The sequence below is a fragment of the Chiloscyllium plagiosum genome, unplaced genomic scaffold (genome assembly GCF_037043375.1).
Source record: "Chiloscyllium plagiosum isolate Xiang-an unplaced genomic scaffold, Cpla_swu_hap1 HiC_scaffold_33, whole genome shotgun sequence".
NCBI lineage: Eukaryota > Metazoa > Chordata > Chondrichthyes > Orectolobiformes > Hemiscylliidae > Chiloscyllium > Chiloscyllium plagiosum.
The window spans coordinates 10,684,321-10,703,138 of record NW_028270171.1 but is presented as its reverse complement, the minus strand read 5'-3'; the positions used below and the strand labels follow the sequence as shown (position 1 = coordinate 10,703,138).

General features: G+C 43.2%; 1 protein-coding gene across 1 annotated transcript; it reads right to left on the bottom strand.

Annotated features, from left to right (window-relative positions):
* Window positions 1-4,684: 4,684 nt before the first annotated feature.
* Window positions 4,685-6,877, bottom strand: lrrc4ba (leucine rich repeat containing 4Ba). The gene has a single exon (XM_087978269.1). It carries the CDS (start codon window positions 6,835-6,837, stop codon window positions 4,876-4,878), a length of 1,962 nt encoding a protein of 653 aa, XP_087834395.1. The 5' UTR covers window positions 6,838-6,877; the 3' UTR covers window positions 4,685-4,875.
* Window positions 6,878-18,818: the final 11,941 nt, after the last annotated feature.

Sequence of the window (18,818 nt, the reverse complement as noted above, 5' to 3'; positions counted from 1 at the left end):
AAGGTAGGGCAAATCAGGGCAGGACTTATAAATTTAAGGGTCAGGTCCTGGGGTGTGTTGCCAAATAAAGAGACCTTGGAGTGCAGGTTCCTTGAAAGTGGAGTCACAGGTAAACGAGGTAGTGAATATCGTGCTTGGTATGCTTGTCTTTGTTTACACATCTGTGCATTAAGTATAGGAGTGAGGAGGTCATGTAGCTGTACAGGACATTGGTTAGGCCACTTTTGGCATACTGTGTTCAAATAGCTCATCTCCCTGCTATAGGAAAGATGTTAAATTTGAAAGGTTTCAGAAAAGCTTTACAGGGATGGTGCCAGGGTTGGTGGGTTTGAGCCATAGGGAGAGGCTGAATACATTGGGGTTATTCACCCTGGAGTGTCAGAGCCTGAGGGGTGACCATATAGGGGTTTATAAAATCATGAGGGGCATGGATAGGGTGAATAGCTATGGTCCTTTCCTCAGGGTGGGCGAATCCAAAACTAGAGGGCATATGTTTAAAGTAAAAGGGCAAAGATTTAAAAGGGACCTAAGAGGCAACTTTTTCACCCAGATCGTGGTTCGTGTATGGAATGAATCTCCAGACGAAGTGGTGGAGACTGGTACAATTACAGCATTTAAAAAAAACATCTGGATGGGTACATGAATAGGAAGGATTTAAAGGGATATGGGCGAAATGTTGGCAACTGGGAGTAGATTAATTACGATATTTGGTCGGCATGGACAAGTTGGACTGAAGGTTCTGCTTCTGTGCTGTACAGCTCTATGGCCCTGTAAAAACTCATCAAGCTATTCTAAAAAGATGCCAGGCTTGACAATATTACTTTTGTTTGCAGAGAGTGCGTCCCAGCTCAAGAATATACAATGCTTCTTACAAATGTACCACATTATGAATTTGACCAATTATCTTATTTTGGTTGTTAGTGCATTAGGATTATTCAACAAGTACTTCTAAATCATGGAGTCAATTATAACAGTGGAGGCAACATTGGCAATTTTTCAACCTAAGGAGACAGTTATTGAATCAAGGGTGTTTTGGAAGATCATGATTAAAGTGTATACACTTTTGACACTTACTTCTTTTAACATCTTAGAGCAGAAATCGTCGGATCCTGGAGATTCATCAGTCATTAGTTTCATTATTTTCTCCATAACCATGTTGTTTACTTATATTAAATCTTGTAAGTTCCTCGATTTGATTTTCCTTGTTTAGATGGTAATTTATCCTCAACCTGTACTTTGAAGGCCAATTTATATAATACCCGCAAAATTAAATTGGCTGCATTGGGTTACTGATTATTAAACTGGATATTGTGAATTGTGTTTTATTATGTTTGGTGGAAGCAAAGGAGCCCATTGTGGAAAGTCACTAATAACTAACTACTTTCTAAATTTTATTGCCCATTATGACAGTAGTGATTGCTTTACATCATTATAAATTACAGTAAGCCTTGCTTATTGTATTTTTCAAAATAAATTAGGCCTTTTGGGTATCTTATTTAGACTTTGTTTGGGCATGAATTTATTGCTGCCTTATAAGCTGGCAATGCATTCTGGGAGACGGAGGCCATCTTGGAAAATCACAAACGAGATTTGGGTATTAAATTTAATCAAAAACCCTTTCAATCTATAACATAACACTTGTAAAAGTAACAGCTGGTTGATAACAGCAGTATGTCTCCACTGACAAACATTTTTTCATTTTTTTACTTAATTCAGAGAATACAGTTGTATGGTTCTGTACAAATTTCTCAAGTTTAACATCATGTATGACATTCAGTAGAAATGTAGAGAAAACGTGTGTTGTTAGAAGGTGCAAAGGACATGAAACACTCAACGTGTTACTCCCTCCTTCGGGAACTCCTGCCTGTTTTGATGGGGTGAGGTATGGGACTGGGAGGGAGGGGATAGAGGTTGGGGAAAGGGTAGAGAATTAAGGAAGAGACCAACTAATTGGAAAGTCACATGTTGGCAGGGTAACTTAGTTAAGCTTTGATGCAGAGCAGTGACAAGAGCTTCTCTTTCAGCAGTCTGCAGCACAGATTCTTTCTCCATACAGCCTTTAAGGGAGAGCATCTGACAAGGCCAACAGCAGGCCTTCAGTCCCTGTAGTCCCTTTAGAAAAATACCTAGTAGCACACCAGGGTCTTCACATCTTGTATCAGCTGCTTACCTATCCTAAAGATAATGCACGTTCACATTTAAACCAGAATCAGACTGCATCAAAAAAAATCTATCTCCAGCACTATGGGATGGGATTATTGCTAAAATGTAACATCCTGTTGTACAAATTAATATTTCCTTTTCTTCCCAGCTTCTGTGCTATTTAGACTCTTCTCGATATTATTTTTTTTCTTGTTTCTAACTGGGACTTGGTTTTTCCACCCCAACCCACCCCCCAGTGTCTCCCATGTATCAGGCTTCTGGCTGGTGTGAGACCTTGGGTCTCACGACAGTTGTTGCCCCCCAGCAGACCCACAGTGTAGACCAGGGAGTCTTTTTTTACGTCTGAGGACCATCTCAGTTGAGGCTTCTTCATGCTCTTCTGAGGGCCCTTCATCCCTTGGAGTGAGTTAGTGAGCTTGAATCTATGTCCGAGAGACAAAGGTTTTGGAATTCCAGAACTCAAAAGGAAGTGGACATCCAGTGACCTTTGACAAGGGTGGACAGGCCAGTCTTGACTGGGCTTTCTCTTATTAGAATTGGTTTTTGTGACCCCTTACATCTCACAGTAAAATATAATACCAGAAGAGATAAAGTAATTGCATTTCCTTTTTTATATGAACCACACAACAAGCTTTAGAAATACTGAAGAATCACAAAAGAAGCAACTCAGTACCTTTGATGTTGCTAATAATTCCTTCATCTAACCTCACCCTTTTGTAAATAATTCTGTTAAAGAAACTAAAACGTAATGATTTGCTGTGAATCCTTTGGGCTCAACACTCAATGCTTAATCTTCTTGCCTCATCGAGAAAGAGGAGGAAGGGTTCAGAAACAGAGAGCGATAATCATGGAAATGGATTGGGCAGAGAGAAGCGCTGGCGTGCTTCTCCTCACTGAGCCCCTACTCCCTATCCACTCTTGCTTGGTCAGGTGACAAGTGCAAGAAGTCAGAGAGCGGGGAATGTGCTGCAGAAATGGCTGATAGATCTGGGGCTAGGAAATTGGATTTCAGCACATTTGGTGCATCCATAATGCACCAAAGGATAGGAAAGAATTGAGCTTATAACAGAATAGACATTGGAGCATGCAATGGCGATCCCTGCTCCCTTTTCTCAGTTTTGACCTACAGAGTGGGGCTGTTGACAGAAGAACAGGAGAGTGCCCATTACACTAGACAATTAAAAAATAAACTGCGTCAGACGTAACCTCCTTTTGTCATAATGGAGTTTAAAACGTGCTTCTCCCCCCACCCCCACCTTTCTTTTGAGAGGAACATGTATTTTTCACAAACAGATTTCCAGAGCTGGTGTTTCAATATGTCCTCTTGCATCCACAGAAAGCATTTGTAAATGTCACCCAGCTAGGAGGGAGGGGATGGCTCAGTCGCAAGGGTCAAAGTTGAGACCTTACAGTTTATCTGTAAAAATGGGAGTTAGATTAATTGGTTAGAATCTTCGTCAGATCCCAGAACCCTGCAGACTGTTTGGCTAAACATCTTGGAAGGAAAAAGATAGGAAGGCCCACAAAATGTCAATGAGAGGTCCGTTGTTGGGTGTTTCCTGAAAGAATTCCATTGTCGCTCCCCTGCCCCCTGAGTTTCCATTGCCTCATTCCACAGCTGCCTTGAAGCCTTGCTTGTAATAATCTCCCAAGAAGTCTTTGAGATTAATTCAACCTAGTGACACTGTTCAGTTGTAGCTTCACATTTGCAGAAATTCTGATATTGGTTCCTCACCTGCAGTATGGGTTTTGAGTACATCCAATGTCATATTTCCCCCTGAAGCATCCTCAAAATGACCACCAGAGGATGAAATAGGGCCCTTTCAAATTCTGACTCATCTGCATTCCACAGATGGAAAATATTGCATCTGGCCAGGTTAAGATGCTATGGGGCTTCAAGCTCCTTGTGATGACAATGTCACTAATCTTGATCAGAAGTGTGTTGATGTTTTGAACTTTGGGGTCATTTAAAAGGTCAACCAGGTTATTCGCTGGTGATTGCAAATGGCTGTCAGTCCAGAGTGAAGAGTCATGAAAGTTATTATTAGAGTGGGACAAAAGGGGACATTGCTGGCTTGGACTGATGGGATACATAAATGACTGCTGGTTTGGAGGGTAAAGTCAAGAAAGTGAGATTAATGGGACACTGCAGATGGCTGCTAGTCAGGATGGTAGAGTCAGGAATGTGGGACTGATGGGACACTGCAAATGGCTGCCTGTCCGGTATAGTTAGGAAAAGGAACTGATGGTTTAGTCCCAGCAAATGGCTTAGTACAAAGCTTAGAAAATGGGGTTAATGGAAACACTAAAAATGATAGCCCAGACAGGACTACAGAACCAAGAAAGAGGTTTACAATGAGACATCGAACAAGAGAGAAAAGAGACATTGCCAATGATTGCAGCCCTATAACGTCCATCTGTACAAGTCAATAAACTGGACTGATTGACAGCTACAATACAGTGTTACACTGGACCGCTACACACCTTAATCTGCCAAAACAGTCTTCGACTGTCATTGGAGTAATGGGTGGGGAAGGGAAAGGTTGGTGGGGCCAGGGGGTTAGGGGCGCGGAGGGGCTGTGTGGAGGGTTAAGGGTTTGGAGGTGCAACAAAGCTTCAGTTCTGCAGCCAGTTATTCACTCCCCATTTTTTTTTCCTGTTTGCAGTTTTGCATTTAAGCATCGAGTTGACGGACCAGTGGCGGGCATGTTATTAAATCTGCGTCTCTTGCACGTTCTCTTTGGAGCTGGATTTAAAGAGTAGCGGTTCGTGCACAGAGTTGTGAAGCGGGTTTTTGGTGCAGTTCAGGGCGCCTCCGCCTCCACTGCCAGTGGTTGTGGTGTTGTTATTGTAGTGGGCCTTGTAAGCTGTGTAATGGTTGAGGTGCTCATGGTCAACAGCCGGGAGAGTCAGGCAGCTGTCACCGGGTGTGGCCTCTGCCATGTCATCCTCCACGTTGATGATCTCGATGGTGCGGGTCTGCCCGTGGTGTTTGTGGAGCTGGTGCTGTTTGCGCAGCTTATAGAAGATGATGAGCATGACAGCAGCCATGAAGGTGATGGCAACAAAACAGCCAATAATGATTTTGGTCGTCTTCATCACGTCGTCCAGACCTGCCATGATGTTGTCTGTCACCTCGGTGGTGATGGGCACAGTAAAGGCCTTCTCGGTGGACTTGGTGCTACGGGGGGTGAGGGAGGTGGTGGAGTAGGGTGTCTCCCAGTGGCCTGAGGGGGTGGGCCCAGGCTCGCGTTCAGTCGACCGGGGCTCATCCACCACCTCCACTGTCTCCACCGTCACGGTAGTGAAATAGCTGTAACTATTGCTGCTGTCAACAGCCGAGACATTGAGTGTGGCTGAGGCTGTGGCATTGCCAGCTGAATTGCTGACTAAGCAGGTGTACAGGCCTGTGTCCTGCACCGTCACATTGGTGAAATTGAGCGTGCCATCATGCAGCACTGAGATGCGTACCCGGTATGAGCCATGGGTCATCAGAGTGCCGTTGGGGGTCATCCAATTGACGGACGTCATGGAAGTAGCCGCACGGCACTTGAGCTCGGCAGCCATTCCCTCAGTCACGTTGAGGTCGGTAGGTGGTTCCACAATGACCGGTGCATAGCACGTAAAATGACTCTGATCTAGCTCACCGATGTAGCGGGCCTTCAGGTTGGGCGGCGAGTGGCAGCGTGCGCAGCAGGTTGTGTTGCTGGGCACCGTTTCCTTCAGCCACCAGCTGAGCCACAAGACATCGCAGTTGCAGTGCCAAGGGTTGTGGTTGAGGTGCACTCTCTCCAGCCGGTGCAAAGGTGTGAAGAGGTCATGCGGCAGTGATGTCAGGTTGTTATGAGACAGATTGAGCTCCTCCAATGACTGCAGGTCATCAAAGGCATTGCGCTCGATCAGTTGGATCTGGGCGTGCATCAGCCACAATTTGCGCAGGTTGGTGAGGCCCTGGAAGGAGCCGGGCTGGATGACCTCCAGCCTGTTGCCAGACAATTCCAGCTCCTCCAGCTTAATGAGGGGCGTGAGGTTCGGGATCTCCGCCAGGTTGCACATGCCCAGGTTGAGGTACCTCAGGTTGATCAGGCCCTCAAAAGCCGCGTCTGAAATGTACTCCAGCTTCTTCAGCTCGCCCAGGTCCAGGCGCCGCAGCGAGGGCACACGGTTGAAGGCGTAGGAAGGGATGCTCTCGATGGGATTGTTCCTCAGCCACAGTTCCCGGAGTTTTGACAGATACTCAAAAGCCGCACTGGGCACCGTAGTGAGCCGATTGTCGAAGAGCTCCAGCGTGTTGAGGTTGGTGAGGCCATTGAAGGCTCCCACTTCCACCTGACGGATCAGATTTTTGCTGAGCTGCAGAATCTCCAGGTGCCGCAGTTGCTTGAAGGTATCCGCCTTGATGACCTGGATGATGTTCTCCTGCAGGTTAAGGTAGCGGGTGTTGGTGGAGATGCTGTCGGGAACTTCTCGCAGCTCAAACCTTGTGCAGATCACCTTGCTGAACTGGTTGCTGCAGGAGCAGCCCTTGGGGCAGATGTGAGACTGGACCAGTCCAGTCAGCAGTGACAAAGTCCAAAAGGTCAAAAACGCGAGATGGCAAACAGTCCTGCCCAAGTTGAATCTCATCCTCTGCGTGTGATGTGCCTTCATCATCATCATCATCATCGCTCCCATTCATAATTTATGAACGATTCTTGACCAAACCATCCAGATTTCTCTGGGCTGAAAGAGAGAGGGTCATTAATGAAGTGAACTTCAGCAAGGTAGAAATATTAACAGGACTGATTGTCTAGTCTGAGAGCATATACAATGTACAATGGTTAGCTGAAGAGGAGGAGGCCAGTCAGCCCCCTCAAACCTCTTAGAATCATACAGTGCAGAAGAGGCCATTTGGCCCATCAAGTCTGTGCTGCCAAAATTATACCTGAAAATGTGTTGCTGGAGAAGCGCAGCAGGTCAGGCAGTATCCAGGGATTAGGAGAATCGACGTTTCGGGCATAAGCCCTTCTTCAGGAATAAGGAAAGTTTGTCCAGCAGGCTAAGATAAAAGGTAGGGAGGAGGGACTAGGGGGAGGGGCGTCGGAAATGTGATAGGTGGAAAGAGGTCAAGGTGAGGGTGATAGGTCAGACTGGGGTGGGGGCGGAGAGGTCAGGAAGAAGATTGCAGGTTAGGAAGGCGGTGCTGAATTCGATGGATTTGACTGAGACAAGGTGGGGGGAGGGGAAATGAGGAAACTGGTGAAATCCGAGTTTATCCCTTGTGGTTGGAGGGTTCCTAGGCGGAAGATGAGGCGTTCTTCCTCCAACCGTCGTGTTGTTGTGGTCTGGCGATGGAGGAGTCCAAAGACCTGCATATCCTTGGTGGAGTGGGAGGGGGAATTGAAGTGTTGAGCCACAGGGTGGTTGGGTTGGTTGGTCCGGGATCCCAGAGGTGTTCTCTGAAATGCTCCACAAGTAGCCAGCCTGTCTCCCCAATATAGAGGAGGCCACATCTGGTGCAGAGGGTGCAATAGATGATGTGTGTGGAGGTGCAGGTGAATCTGTGGCGGATATGGAAGTTTCCTTTGGGGCCTTGGAGGGAGGTGAGGGGGGAGGTGTGGGCGCAAGTCTTGCACCTCCTGCGGTTGCAGGGGAAGGTGCCGGGAGTGGAGGTTGGGTTGGTGGGGGGTGTGGATCTGATGAGGGAGTCACGGAGGGAGTGGTCTTTACGGAATGCTGATAGGGGAATCCATCAAATTCAGCACCGCCTTCCTAACCTGCAATCTTCTTCCTGACCTCTCCGCCCCCACCCCAGTCTGACCTATCACCCCCACCTTGACCTCTTTCCACCTATCACATTTCCGACGCCCCTCCCCCTAGTCCCTCCTCCCTCCCTTTTATCTTAGCCTGCTGAACAAACTTTCCTCATTCCTGAAGAAGGGCTTATGCCCGAAACATCGATTCTCCTGTTTCCTGGATGCTGCCTGACCTGCTGCGCTTCTCCAGCAACACATTTTCAGCTCTGATCTCCAGCATCTGCAGACCTCACTTTCTCCTGCCAAAATTATACTACTACTTACACTCGTCCCACTTTCAGCACTACGCCCATGGCCTTGGATGTTATGAGAATTCAGCTGCCGCTCCAAGTACTTTTTAAAGGTGTGAAGTTCCTGCCTAAACAACCCTCCCAGGCAAGCATTCCAGACCCCTACCATCTTTTAGGTGAAAATGCTTTTCATCAAATCATCCCTAAACCTTACTCCTTTCATTAAAAAATTATGCTTTGCAAATTGTGGTATTTATTGAGGTCATGGCTGACTTGCGATGTTAATTTCTCATTTGTCCATTTCACTTTAACATTTCAGATTAACAACAATCTGAATTTTTAAATTAATATTGAATAAATTGCAGTTTGCAGAAAACAGTCACACATTTCTACCACCTTTTATGGATTGAATTACTCCTGAAAGGTCTGGCTTTAATTTTTAGATTACATCTTGCATCCTTGACTCTCCAGCTGGTGAAATTAGCTATTCTTGAGCTAACCTATGTGTTCCCATAATATCTTGAAATCTTCATACCCTTCCCCTTTGAGGAAATCCAATGCCAATTTGTTCCTTCTCAAGAGCTTAAGCCTCGGATGTTGCTTCTGGTAAATCGACAGTGCATTTCCTCCAAGACCAATAGAACAACAGTGTTCCAGATCTACACTATCCTTTCTATGAAGAAGTACTCCTGATATTACCCCTGAATAGCCTGGCTCTAATCTCAAAGTTATGTTCCATTTTGTTCTCGACCTCCACCAGAGGCAACAATTTCCCAATCTACCCTATTTACTCCGATTTAAAATTCTGAAACTGATCATCCCTTAATCTTTGTACTCAACGGAATATAAGCCTTATAATTTAATCTTTTTAGTCACTGGTATCATTCTGAAGCCAGAAGTAAAGTAGGGATTGAATCTTGACTAATTTGTCTTCTCTTTCATTCAGTTTTCCTTTGATTTATGCACTAACCCAATAGAGCTACAAGGGAAATCTACTTACCCTACAGATTCATAGACCTTTTACAGCACAAAGGAGACCAGTTGACCCATAGAGTCTGCGCTAGGCAACAAAGATCTGACTACACTAATCCCACTTTCCACCTTTTGATCCAGAATCTGGAGGATATGACAATACAAGTGAATATCTAACTACTGCTTAAAAGTTACAAAAGTTTCTTAGTCAACCACCCTTTCAGGGAGTAAATTCCAGACTCCGACCACCCTCTGAATGAAAACATTTCTCCTTGACTCCTAGCTTAGCCTCTACCTCTTACCTCAAATCTATGCCACTCGTTATTGACTCCTCTACTAATGGAAAAATGCCTTCCGATCTATGTTCTTCATGGTTTTATAAACATCTTTCAATTCTTCTCTCAACTGTCACTGCACCAAAGAAAACAACCTCAGCCTATCCCTCATATCTCACCCTCCAGTGCAGGCAGCATCCTGGTAAGTCTCTTCTGCACCCTGTATCGTTCAATCACATCCTTTCTATAATATGGTGACTAGACTTGCACACAAATATTACACTAGCAGCCTAACCAGTGTTTCACACAGTTCCAGCATAATCTCCCTGCTCTGTATTCTATGCCTTGGCTAATAAAAGTAAGTATCTCCACCTCTGTGGCTCCCAGTCTCATTCCTGATGAAGGGATCCGGCCCGAAATGTCGATTCTCCTGCTTCTCGGATGCTGCCTGACCTGCTGTGCTTTTCCAGCACTACACTCTTGACTCTAATCTTCAGCATCTGCAGTACTCACTTTCGCCTGAGTATCCATTATGCCTTCTTAATCAACATATCACATAATCATCCAAAATTTTTAGTTCATCCCAAAATCTAAAAAGACAAAATAATTGCCAATATTAACCAAGAAATTGTTGAAAATACACTGATCCACAGCAATGTGGTTGACTCTTAACTGCCATCTGAAACAGTCTTCACAGGCCACTCAGTCCAAGGGGAAATTAGGAATGCTGGCCTTGCCAGCTATGCCCACATCTCATGAAAGAATTAAGAAAGAAATGGTGAACAATGTCAAAGTTCAGAAATTTGCTCCATAGAATTACTTAGTGACCAACACCTTCTTCCTATTCGGGGTCAAAGCTCCAAGTTTTGAAACTGCTATTTCTGAGGATTCGTGAGGTCTTACCTATTGTTTTAGGAGTAACCATCTGCAACTCCCTCTGATTACAACTTCTTGTTTTTCACGTTTGTATTGGAACAACCAGTAATGCTCCTGAGCAGATTACGGTGTATTACTTACGACTGAGTGGCTTGTTAGGACAATTTTGGATGGTGGTTAAGAGATGGAAATGTGTTGCTGGAGAAGCGCAGGAGGTCAGGCAGCATCTAGGGAACAGGAGAATCGACGTTTTGGGCATTGGCCCTTCTCCACCTCTGTGGCTCCCAGTCTCATTCCTGATGAATGGCTAATGCCCGAAACGTCGATTCTCCTGTTCCCTAGATGCTGCCTGACCTGCTGCGCTTCTCCAGCAACACATTTCCATCTCTGATCTCCAGCATCTGCAGACCTCATTTTCTCTTCAAAGATGGTGGTTAAGAGTCAACCAATTGATATGGACTGGGAATCACATGTAGATGACACTGATAAGTACAGCACATTTCAGATCCTACAGGGTGAGTGACAAACATGTTTTTACAACATCAAATAGTTTTATGGTCAGAGTTACTGAGACTTTTTAATTCAATTTTAATTAATATAATTTAACTTAATTTATCCCAGTTTCATTGGAATTTTAATTCATATCAGTGGAGTGTAAATACAGGCCTCTGGATTACTAGTCTCATAACATTAGCACTCTGCTAATATCCCTAGTACATAACTTTTAGAAAACACTGCAGCATTGTGGTTGCATTATTGGACTAGTAATCCAAAGATCCTTTAGTGCAGTAGGTAATATTCCTGCCTTTGAATGAGAAACTCTGTGTTCAAGTTGCACCCAGAACTTGATGGTTAAGGTAGGTGTGTTCATAATGTGGCTAAAACAGGTTGAGTATCAACCTGCAAATCCTTCCAGCATTGGCAAGCGGTAAGAGCGAGAAACATTATAGTCAGCTGAGTGATGAAGAGAACATTGAAGGCTCTGCCATCATTATCCATAGCTCCAGAATTGAACGTGGAGGTGAAAATGCATGTTACGACAGCAACTCAGACTCCTTGGGTGAACTGCAACACAGCCCTACCAACAGTCCAAAGAAGTCTGGATTAAAAATCCAGTTGAAGTGAATGTTCGAAATGCTACCAGTGCATCTCAAGAATTTGAGTTCAGTTTAAAAAAAATCTGCAATCCATAAAAATTACAATGATGTTGTCAGAATTTCTTTGAAACACAGTTTATGCAATGTCCTTTAAGGAAGGAAATCTGCTGTCCTTACACTTTGTGGGCCTGTATGTAATCAACTCCTGCTCCTTGGATTCTACCTGACCCGCTGTGCTTTTCCAGCACCATTCTAATCTAAATTATAATCAACTTTTAACAATCTTCTGACAATCCATTAAAGTTGTGGACCTCTTTTTTGTGTACAGAAATTGTTTCTTTTTGACATTGAAAAAGAGCTAAATGTTTTATATTTAACTAATAAAATTAGTTAACATTAAGAATATTTGTATCAAAGGACAATAAATGTTGGCCTCCCTAAAAACAAACGGTACAGAAAAAAGGATAAATGGCTTCATAGTATGTTTTTATTTGGCTCTTGGGCAAGCCTCCATTTATGGACCAGACAAGCTCTCAAATGATAGGCTTGCTTATTGAAAGTGACAAAATTAGTCAAATTCCATTTTTATTACATGGAATTCTGGAATTTTTCCAATAATTTGTGAATCAAATTCCATCCAATTTTGCACGAAGGCTGTAACTAAATGTTTGTCCATTAAATATTTATGTTCTTCCAGCTCTGCTGTTCAGCAGCCCTGGTTTCCACTGCTCCAGCCTAGGAGGCTGTGCCTTTAGTTGTTGAGGCCCTAAGCCTTGGAATTTCTTCCCTAAACTTTTATACCTCACTGTCCTCTGCAAGACATTAAAACTACCTCTTTAACAAAGCTTTTGGTCATCTGCCCTAATATCTTCTGACTCTTGGTATCAAATTATGTTTGATAATGGTCCTTTGGAGTTAATCATAGAACTCCTACAGTGTAGAAGCAGTCAATTCCGCCAATCGAGTCAATACTGACCCTCTGAACAGCATCCCACGAGCACGATCTGACTGGGGGGGGAGCAAGTCCTGGAGGCGAGTCCTGGACAGAGGCCAGTGCGTGGAGGCAGCAAGGCCTCATGTTCTGAAGCCTGGCAGGCACGGACTCTGAAAAAAGGACGATAACTTGAGTTCTTAAAAGACACATTTTATTCTCACTCTGGACTATTTAAACTTTGTATTCCCGTGCTAGCCTATTTTTTGTTATTATTTCAATTCTGAAACAACACTTGAAGTATCTATACCTAGGTACCCTGTACCTAAAATGGTGCCAAGAGGTGACAATACAAACTTTTCACTGCACTCATTCAAGTGCACGTGACAATAAAGGCTATTCTTTTTGATTCTGTTCTGTTCTATTCTGTTAAGCAGAGATTATGTTCCCAATGTTAAAATGGGAAAAGACAACAACTATTAAAACCAATCTGTAAAATTCTTTGTAGGAGAGTCCCTTGTAAAGAGGATGCTGATGTTGCAATATGTGTGTTCGCAGATCAGGCAATTCAACAGTCATCAGAAATGCCAATTTACAAGGAAATTTTCCGACTGATTATGTGTTATTGTGTTTTCCCAAACCTTACAACTAAGTTAAAATTTAATGTAAGAAATTGTTGCAGCTTAGTTATTGTTGATTGCTTGGAATTAGTTTCAGCTTAAGAGATGCAATCATTTTTGCCACATTTAATCAAGTGTAGCTTTCTCACATTTTGCACTTATGGACGGCAATGTTCCACTTAGCAGTTGCATTCCCCGTAAAAAGCAACCTTTAAGCAACTTAGAACATTTTGTAAGTTAAAGGTACTATGCAAATGAAAATTAATATATTGGTGGGAGGTAGGGGGAACCCAAGAGTGTTGTTGACCTCTTGGCTTGTACAGGAAATGTTCCTTTTTAATATTAAAATAGAGATAAACATGTATTATTTAACCAAGAATGCCTTTTCCATCTGTTGGCACAGTTCATTTTCTAATCACTTTGTGTCTGAGAATATGGGTTATATTAAACATGATTGCACTTCCCTTTCTCAATGCATTTTGAATGTATTTAAAGAATTTCTGTGTAATTAATGTGTATTCTTATCATGTTTGCAGGTGTGAGGTATCACCTATAACTCATTGGATAGCACTCTAATCTAAGTCAGGAGGCTGTGAATTCAAATCCCCCTCCAGAAGCTTATCCAGATTGACGTTTGGGAGGCTGTTATCATTTGGATGAAGAATTAAACTCCCCCTGCTCTCTTATTTGGATGTAAAAGATCCCACACATTATCTGAAGAACAGGATCTTCTCCCCAGTATCCTAGCCAACACTTATACCTCAGTCAATATTGCTAAACATTTTAGCTGGGTCTCAGTGGTAGCTCATGCTGTCCCTCAACCAATTACTAATTTACTAAAACAGATGATCTGGTTTTTATCACATTAGTAAGGGAGCTTTGTAGCACCATGTAAAACATCCCTTCCACTGAGCTAGAAGCTCCAGGTCAAAGTTCCACCCCAGGACTTGACAGCCAAGGAAGTTGCGTTCACAATGTGGCCAAACAGGTCAGCTAACAACTGATTGCAACCAATTATGGAGTTTCTATAATCACTGACTGTACCCCTGGCTACAGTGTGCTTGAAAAGGTGTATGTTTCCATGGTAATCAGAACTTCTGGAAGTTGGGGTGGGGCTTGATTGAGTTGGCTTGCTTGGCCAGTATGGATCTGATTTCTGCTGAACATAAATGATCCTTATTCAGGCTGGGGTTGGTTTGGGACCTGTCTCCTTGTCCTATTGGTAATGGAGGTTGAGAAACAGTGATTTGTACCTGCTTTTGTTCAAACAACTGAGGACCAATCTTGTTACTTTGTGGGAGCTTATAACATGTATAATGGCGGCTTCTCCCTACTATGATAAAGGTTTATATTATTATTTGGGAATTTGAATTTTCAAAATAGAGGGAGATGGATTTTGGTTTCAGTTCTATGAAGGTAATTTTTAGGAGGTCAGGAAGGCATTGTAAAATCAATGGTCCATCATTTCCACAGAAGCATGTGGTTTAACTGTGTGTCGAGCAGGAGGATGTGTGTGATGTTAATTGTTGGAATGTTTGTTCTACTACGTTTATGACACTCAAAGAAAAGAGCAGGGACCTTTCATTTAGTTCAACTTAATTTCATATGAATTAGCCAGTTCAGAGGACAGGTTTCCTCTTTGAAGAAGAAGCAAGTTCTCCGATCAGGCCACAGCACCTTCCAAATCCATGATCTCTACCACCCAGAAGGATAATGGCAGCAGACACATGGGAGCACTATCACTTTTCCTTTAAGACACACCATCCTGATTTGGAAGTGTATTACCATTCATTTACTATTGCTGGGTCAAAATCCTGGAACTCCATAACAGCACTGTGAATGTACAACACCACATGGACCTGCAACAGTTCAAGAAAGCAGTTCATTACCATCTTCTCAAGAGCAACGAAGGATGGGCAATAATTGCTTTCCAGCTAGTGACACATGCATCACCTAAATTAGAAAAATGACCAGTTTTCATTGGAAGGACTGCAGTTTGTGAAGGCTCCAAGCTGAGAGAATTTGAATAGAAATTTTCAAGTTGTCATAGAGATGAACAGCACGGAAACAGACCCTTTGGTCCAGCCTGTCCATGCCGACCAGATATCCTAATCCACTCTCGTCTCTTTTGTCAGCACTTGCAATTGTACCAGCCTCCACCACTTTCTCTGACAGCTCATTCCATTCACATACCACCCTCTGAGTGAACAAGTTGCCCCTTAGGTCTCTTTCATATCTTTCCCCTCTCACACTAAACCTATGCCCTCTAGTTCTGGACTTCCCACCCCAAGGAAAAGGCTTTGTCTATTTATCCTATCCATGCCCCTCATGATTTTATAAACCTCGATAAGGTCACCCCTCAGCCTATTCAGCCCCAGCCTATTCAGCCTTTCCCTGTAGCTCAAATCCTCTAATCCTGGTAACCTCCTTGTAAATCTTTTCTGAACCCTTTCAAGTTTCACAATATCCTTCCGATAGGAAGGAGACCAGAATTGCACGCAATATTCCAACAGTGGCCTAACCAATGTCCTGTCCAGCCGCGAAGTGACCTCTCAATGCCTATACTCAAAACTCTGACCAATAAAGGAAAGCATACCAAACGCTGCCTTCATTATCTTATCCACCTGCCACTCTCAATGAGCTATGAACCTGCACTTCAAAGTCTCTTTGTTCAGCAACACTCCCTTGGACTTGACCATTAAGTGTATAAGTCCTGCTAAAATTTGCTTTCCCAAAATGCAGCACCTTGCGTTTATCTAAATTAAACTCCATCAAGTGGAATAGAATTGATGGTTTTGGGGTGTTTTTTAAACATGCGAGTCACACATACATGGGAGTGAGTTACACATTAGAATCTAAGCGAGAGGGTTCCAGGTGATTCATGTAATCCCGACAGTGGGGAAACAAACCTTTCAGCCCAACAAGACCACACCGACCCTCAGAAGAACAACCCATCCAGACCCATTTCCCCACATTTACCCCTGACTAATGCACCTCACCTACACATCTCTGAACACTGTGGGCAATTTTAACAGGGTTGGATTGGATGGTTAATATACAGACTAACAGATACCCAGGAGTGTGATACAGACTGGAATCTAATCAAAGGATTGAGGTGGCTAATGTATAAAGTCCCTTAAAAATAGAAGTCAATTACAGAATTGGAATTTTATCAAGGGGATTCGGGATGATTATGTGTAGAATAACAGATACCCAGGAGTGAGCTGCAGACTGCAGTCAAATTGAAGGGATTGAGTGATTTATAGACAGAGCATCGGGATACGAGAGGGAAGAGAGCAGAGGAGAGTTACCAACCATGGATCAACTCAACAATGAGCTGAGCAAGACAGGATTCAACTGCTGTATGTGGAAGTTTCCATGTATTCTGAAAGATGGGAGAGAAACAGGCAGATACTCACACTTTCTATGATGTTGCAGTCAAATAGCTGAAGGATAGTGAATCCCTAAGCAGAGACGCAGAGTTAAACTCAGTTTAAACTCTCTCCATCACACACACCCACACATAGAAACTAAATATAATGTGGAGAAATGTCCATGTGCAGCGCAGATTTCCAAACTAACTCAGTGACAGACAAAAATCCCCATTCTCTGCCCAGTCCACACTGTAAAGGAATTGTAAGCTGTCTGAACAGTCCCGGAAGGAAGCCTGGACTGTGTTGTTAAGTAAGAAATTAAAGAGTTGACATAGGAGTGATATTTCTCTGTGATTGACTATCTGTAAAGAGGAATTGCTGGGAAACAGGTTAAAACTTTGTTATTTATGTTACGAGTCATAGAGTAATACAACATGGAAACAGATCCTTTGATCCAACCAGTCCATGCTGACCGTAATCCTAAAACCAAACTAGACTTAGCTGCTTGCACTTGGCCCATATCCCTCCAAATCTTTCCTATTCATGAACTTATCCAAATGTCTTTTAAATGTTGTAACTGTACCTGCATCCACCACTTTCTCTTCCACATATGAACCACTGTGTAAAAAAAAGTTGCCCCCTCATGTCCTTTTTAAATCTTTCTCCTCTCACCTTTAAAATATGCCCCCTAGTTTTGAAAACCCCCACCTTAGGGAAAAGACCCTTGTCATTCATCTTATCGATGCCCCTCATGATTTTATAAACCTCAGTAAGGTTACCCCTCAACCTCCTACGCTCCAGCGAAAAAAATCTCAGCCTTTCCAGTCAATTTTTGTATTTCAAACCCTCCATTCCTGGTACCATCATGGTAATTTGTTTCTGAACCCTCTCCAGTTTAATAATATCCTTCCTATAACAGGGTGACTTGAACTGCATACAGTACTCCAGAAGAGGCCTTACCAATATCCCGTACAATGTCAACATGACACCCTAACTCCTATATTCAAAGATCTGAGCAATGAAGGCAAGCATGCTAAAAGTCTTCTTAACCATCCTGTCTACCCATGACACAAATTTCAAGAAACTATGTATCTGGACCCCAAGGTCTCTCTGTTTTCCAACATTACCCAAGGCTCTATCATTAATTGTATCAGTCCTGTCCTTGCTTGTATTAACAAAACGTGTAGCTTAGCTTTTTCTTCTGTTGTCTATATTAAAACTGTGTTCTTTCGTTCAGGGATATTTGCAGCCTTGTGTGAACGTGTTTTAATGACTAACATCACATTAACCTACTGTAGAAATTAAACTTACGATATACTAAGTTAGGTTTCACTCTGGCATTTGGCTTGTTCTGTATTACTATCAGCTGAGATCACAACACTACAACAGTAACTTCAACAGCTTGTCACCAACTGTCAAGCAGTTTGTAATATTTTGAGGTTGTAGAACACCCTTACATCATTTTTGAACCGGTCAACTCTTAAGTGCTGCCAGTCTCTTCCATTGATACTGTGATATGCTGGTGGGTTATCTCGGGGGATTCGGGACCTACTGACTGAAAAGCTCAGAAGATTGCTGTACTTTGCTCAACCTCTTGAAAAATCTCTTGTTAACTCACGTTTACGTCAACCTGCTGTGCTGGGATTCAAGTTTAAGCTGCTGCATTATTAGCCTTTAGCTTGAACTAAATTCTTAATTCTTTCCTGGGATGTGGGCATTGCTGGCATTTGACATTAATCTCTATTAAGCTGAATGGCTTGCTAGGCCAGTTCAGAATGCCACTAAGAATCGCATGCAGGCCAGACTGGGTAATGATTCTCTTTCCTTCCCTCAAGGACAGATAGGATTTTACAATAAGTGATGATGGTTGCCAGGGCCGCCATTACTGAGTCTATCTTTATATTCTAGATTGATTAATTAAATTAAAATTCCACCCGATGCCATAATGGGATTTGAACCCATGCCCCCAGCCTCCAGCACATTAATCAAGCACTCTGGATCACTAGTCCAATGACTTTGTCACAACACCACTATGCTCCTCCCAAATGACATAGAATTTTGCAGTACAGACGAAGGGCATTTGACCGATCATGTTTGTACTGGCTCCCGAAACAGCTACCCAGCCAGTCCCATTCTCCAGCCCTATGTCCGTATCCCTCTAAATTCACTTCTTCCAAATACATATCCAGCTCTCTATTGAAACCTCCTGTGGAATCCACTTTGTCCACCCTCCCAGGCAGTGCATTCCAAATCCTAACAACTCTCCAAGTAAAGAAGTTTCTCCTCATCTCACTCCTAGCTCTGTTGCTGATGATCTTGAACTTGTGACCCCTAGTTACTGAATACGAACTAGTTGCAGTAGAATATCCTTCTTTATCCTGTCAAAATTGTTCATAATTTTGAACACCTCAATAAGTTCACTTCTTAATTGTCTCTGCTCCAAGGAGAATAAGCTCAATGTCTCTAATCTTTCCTTGTATCCAAA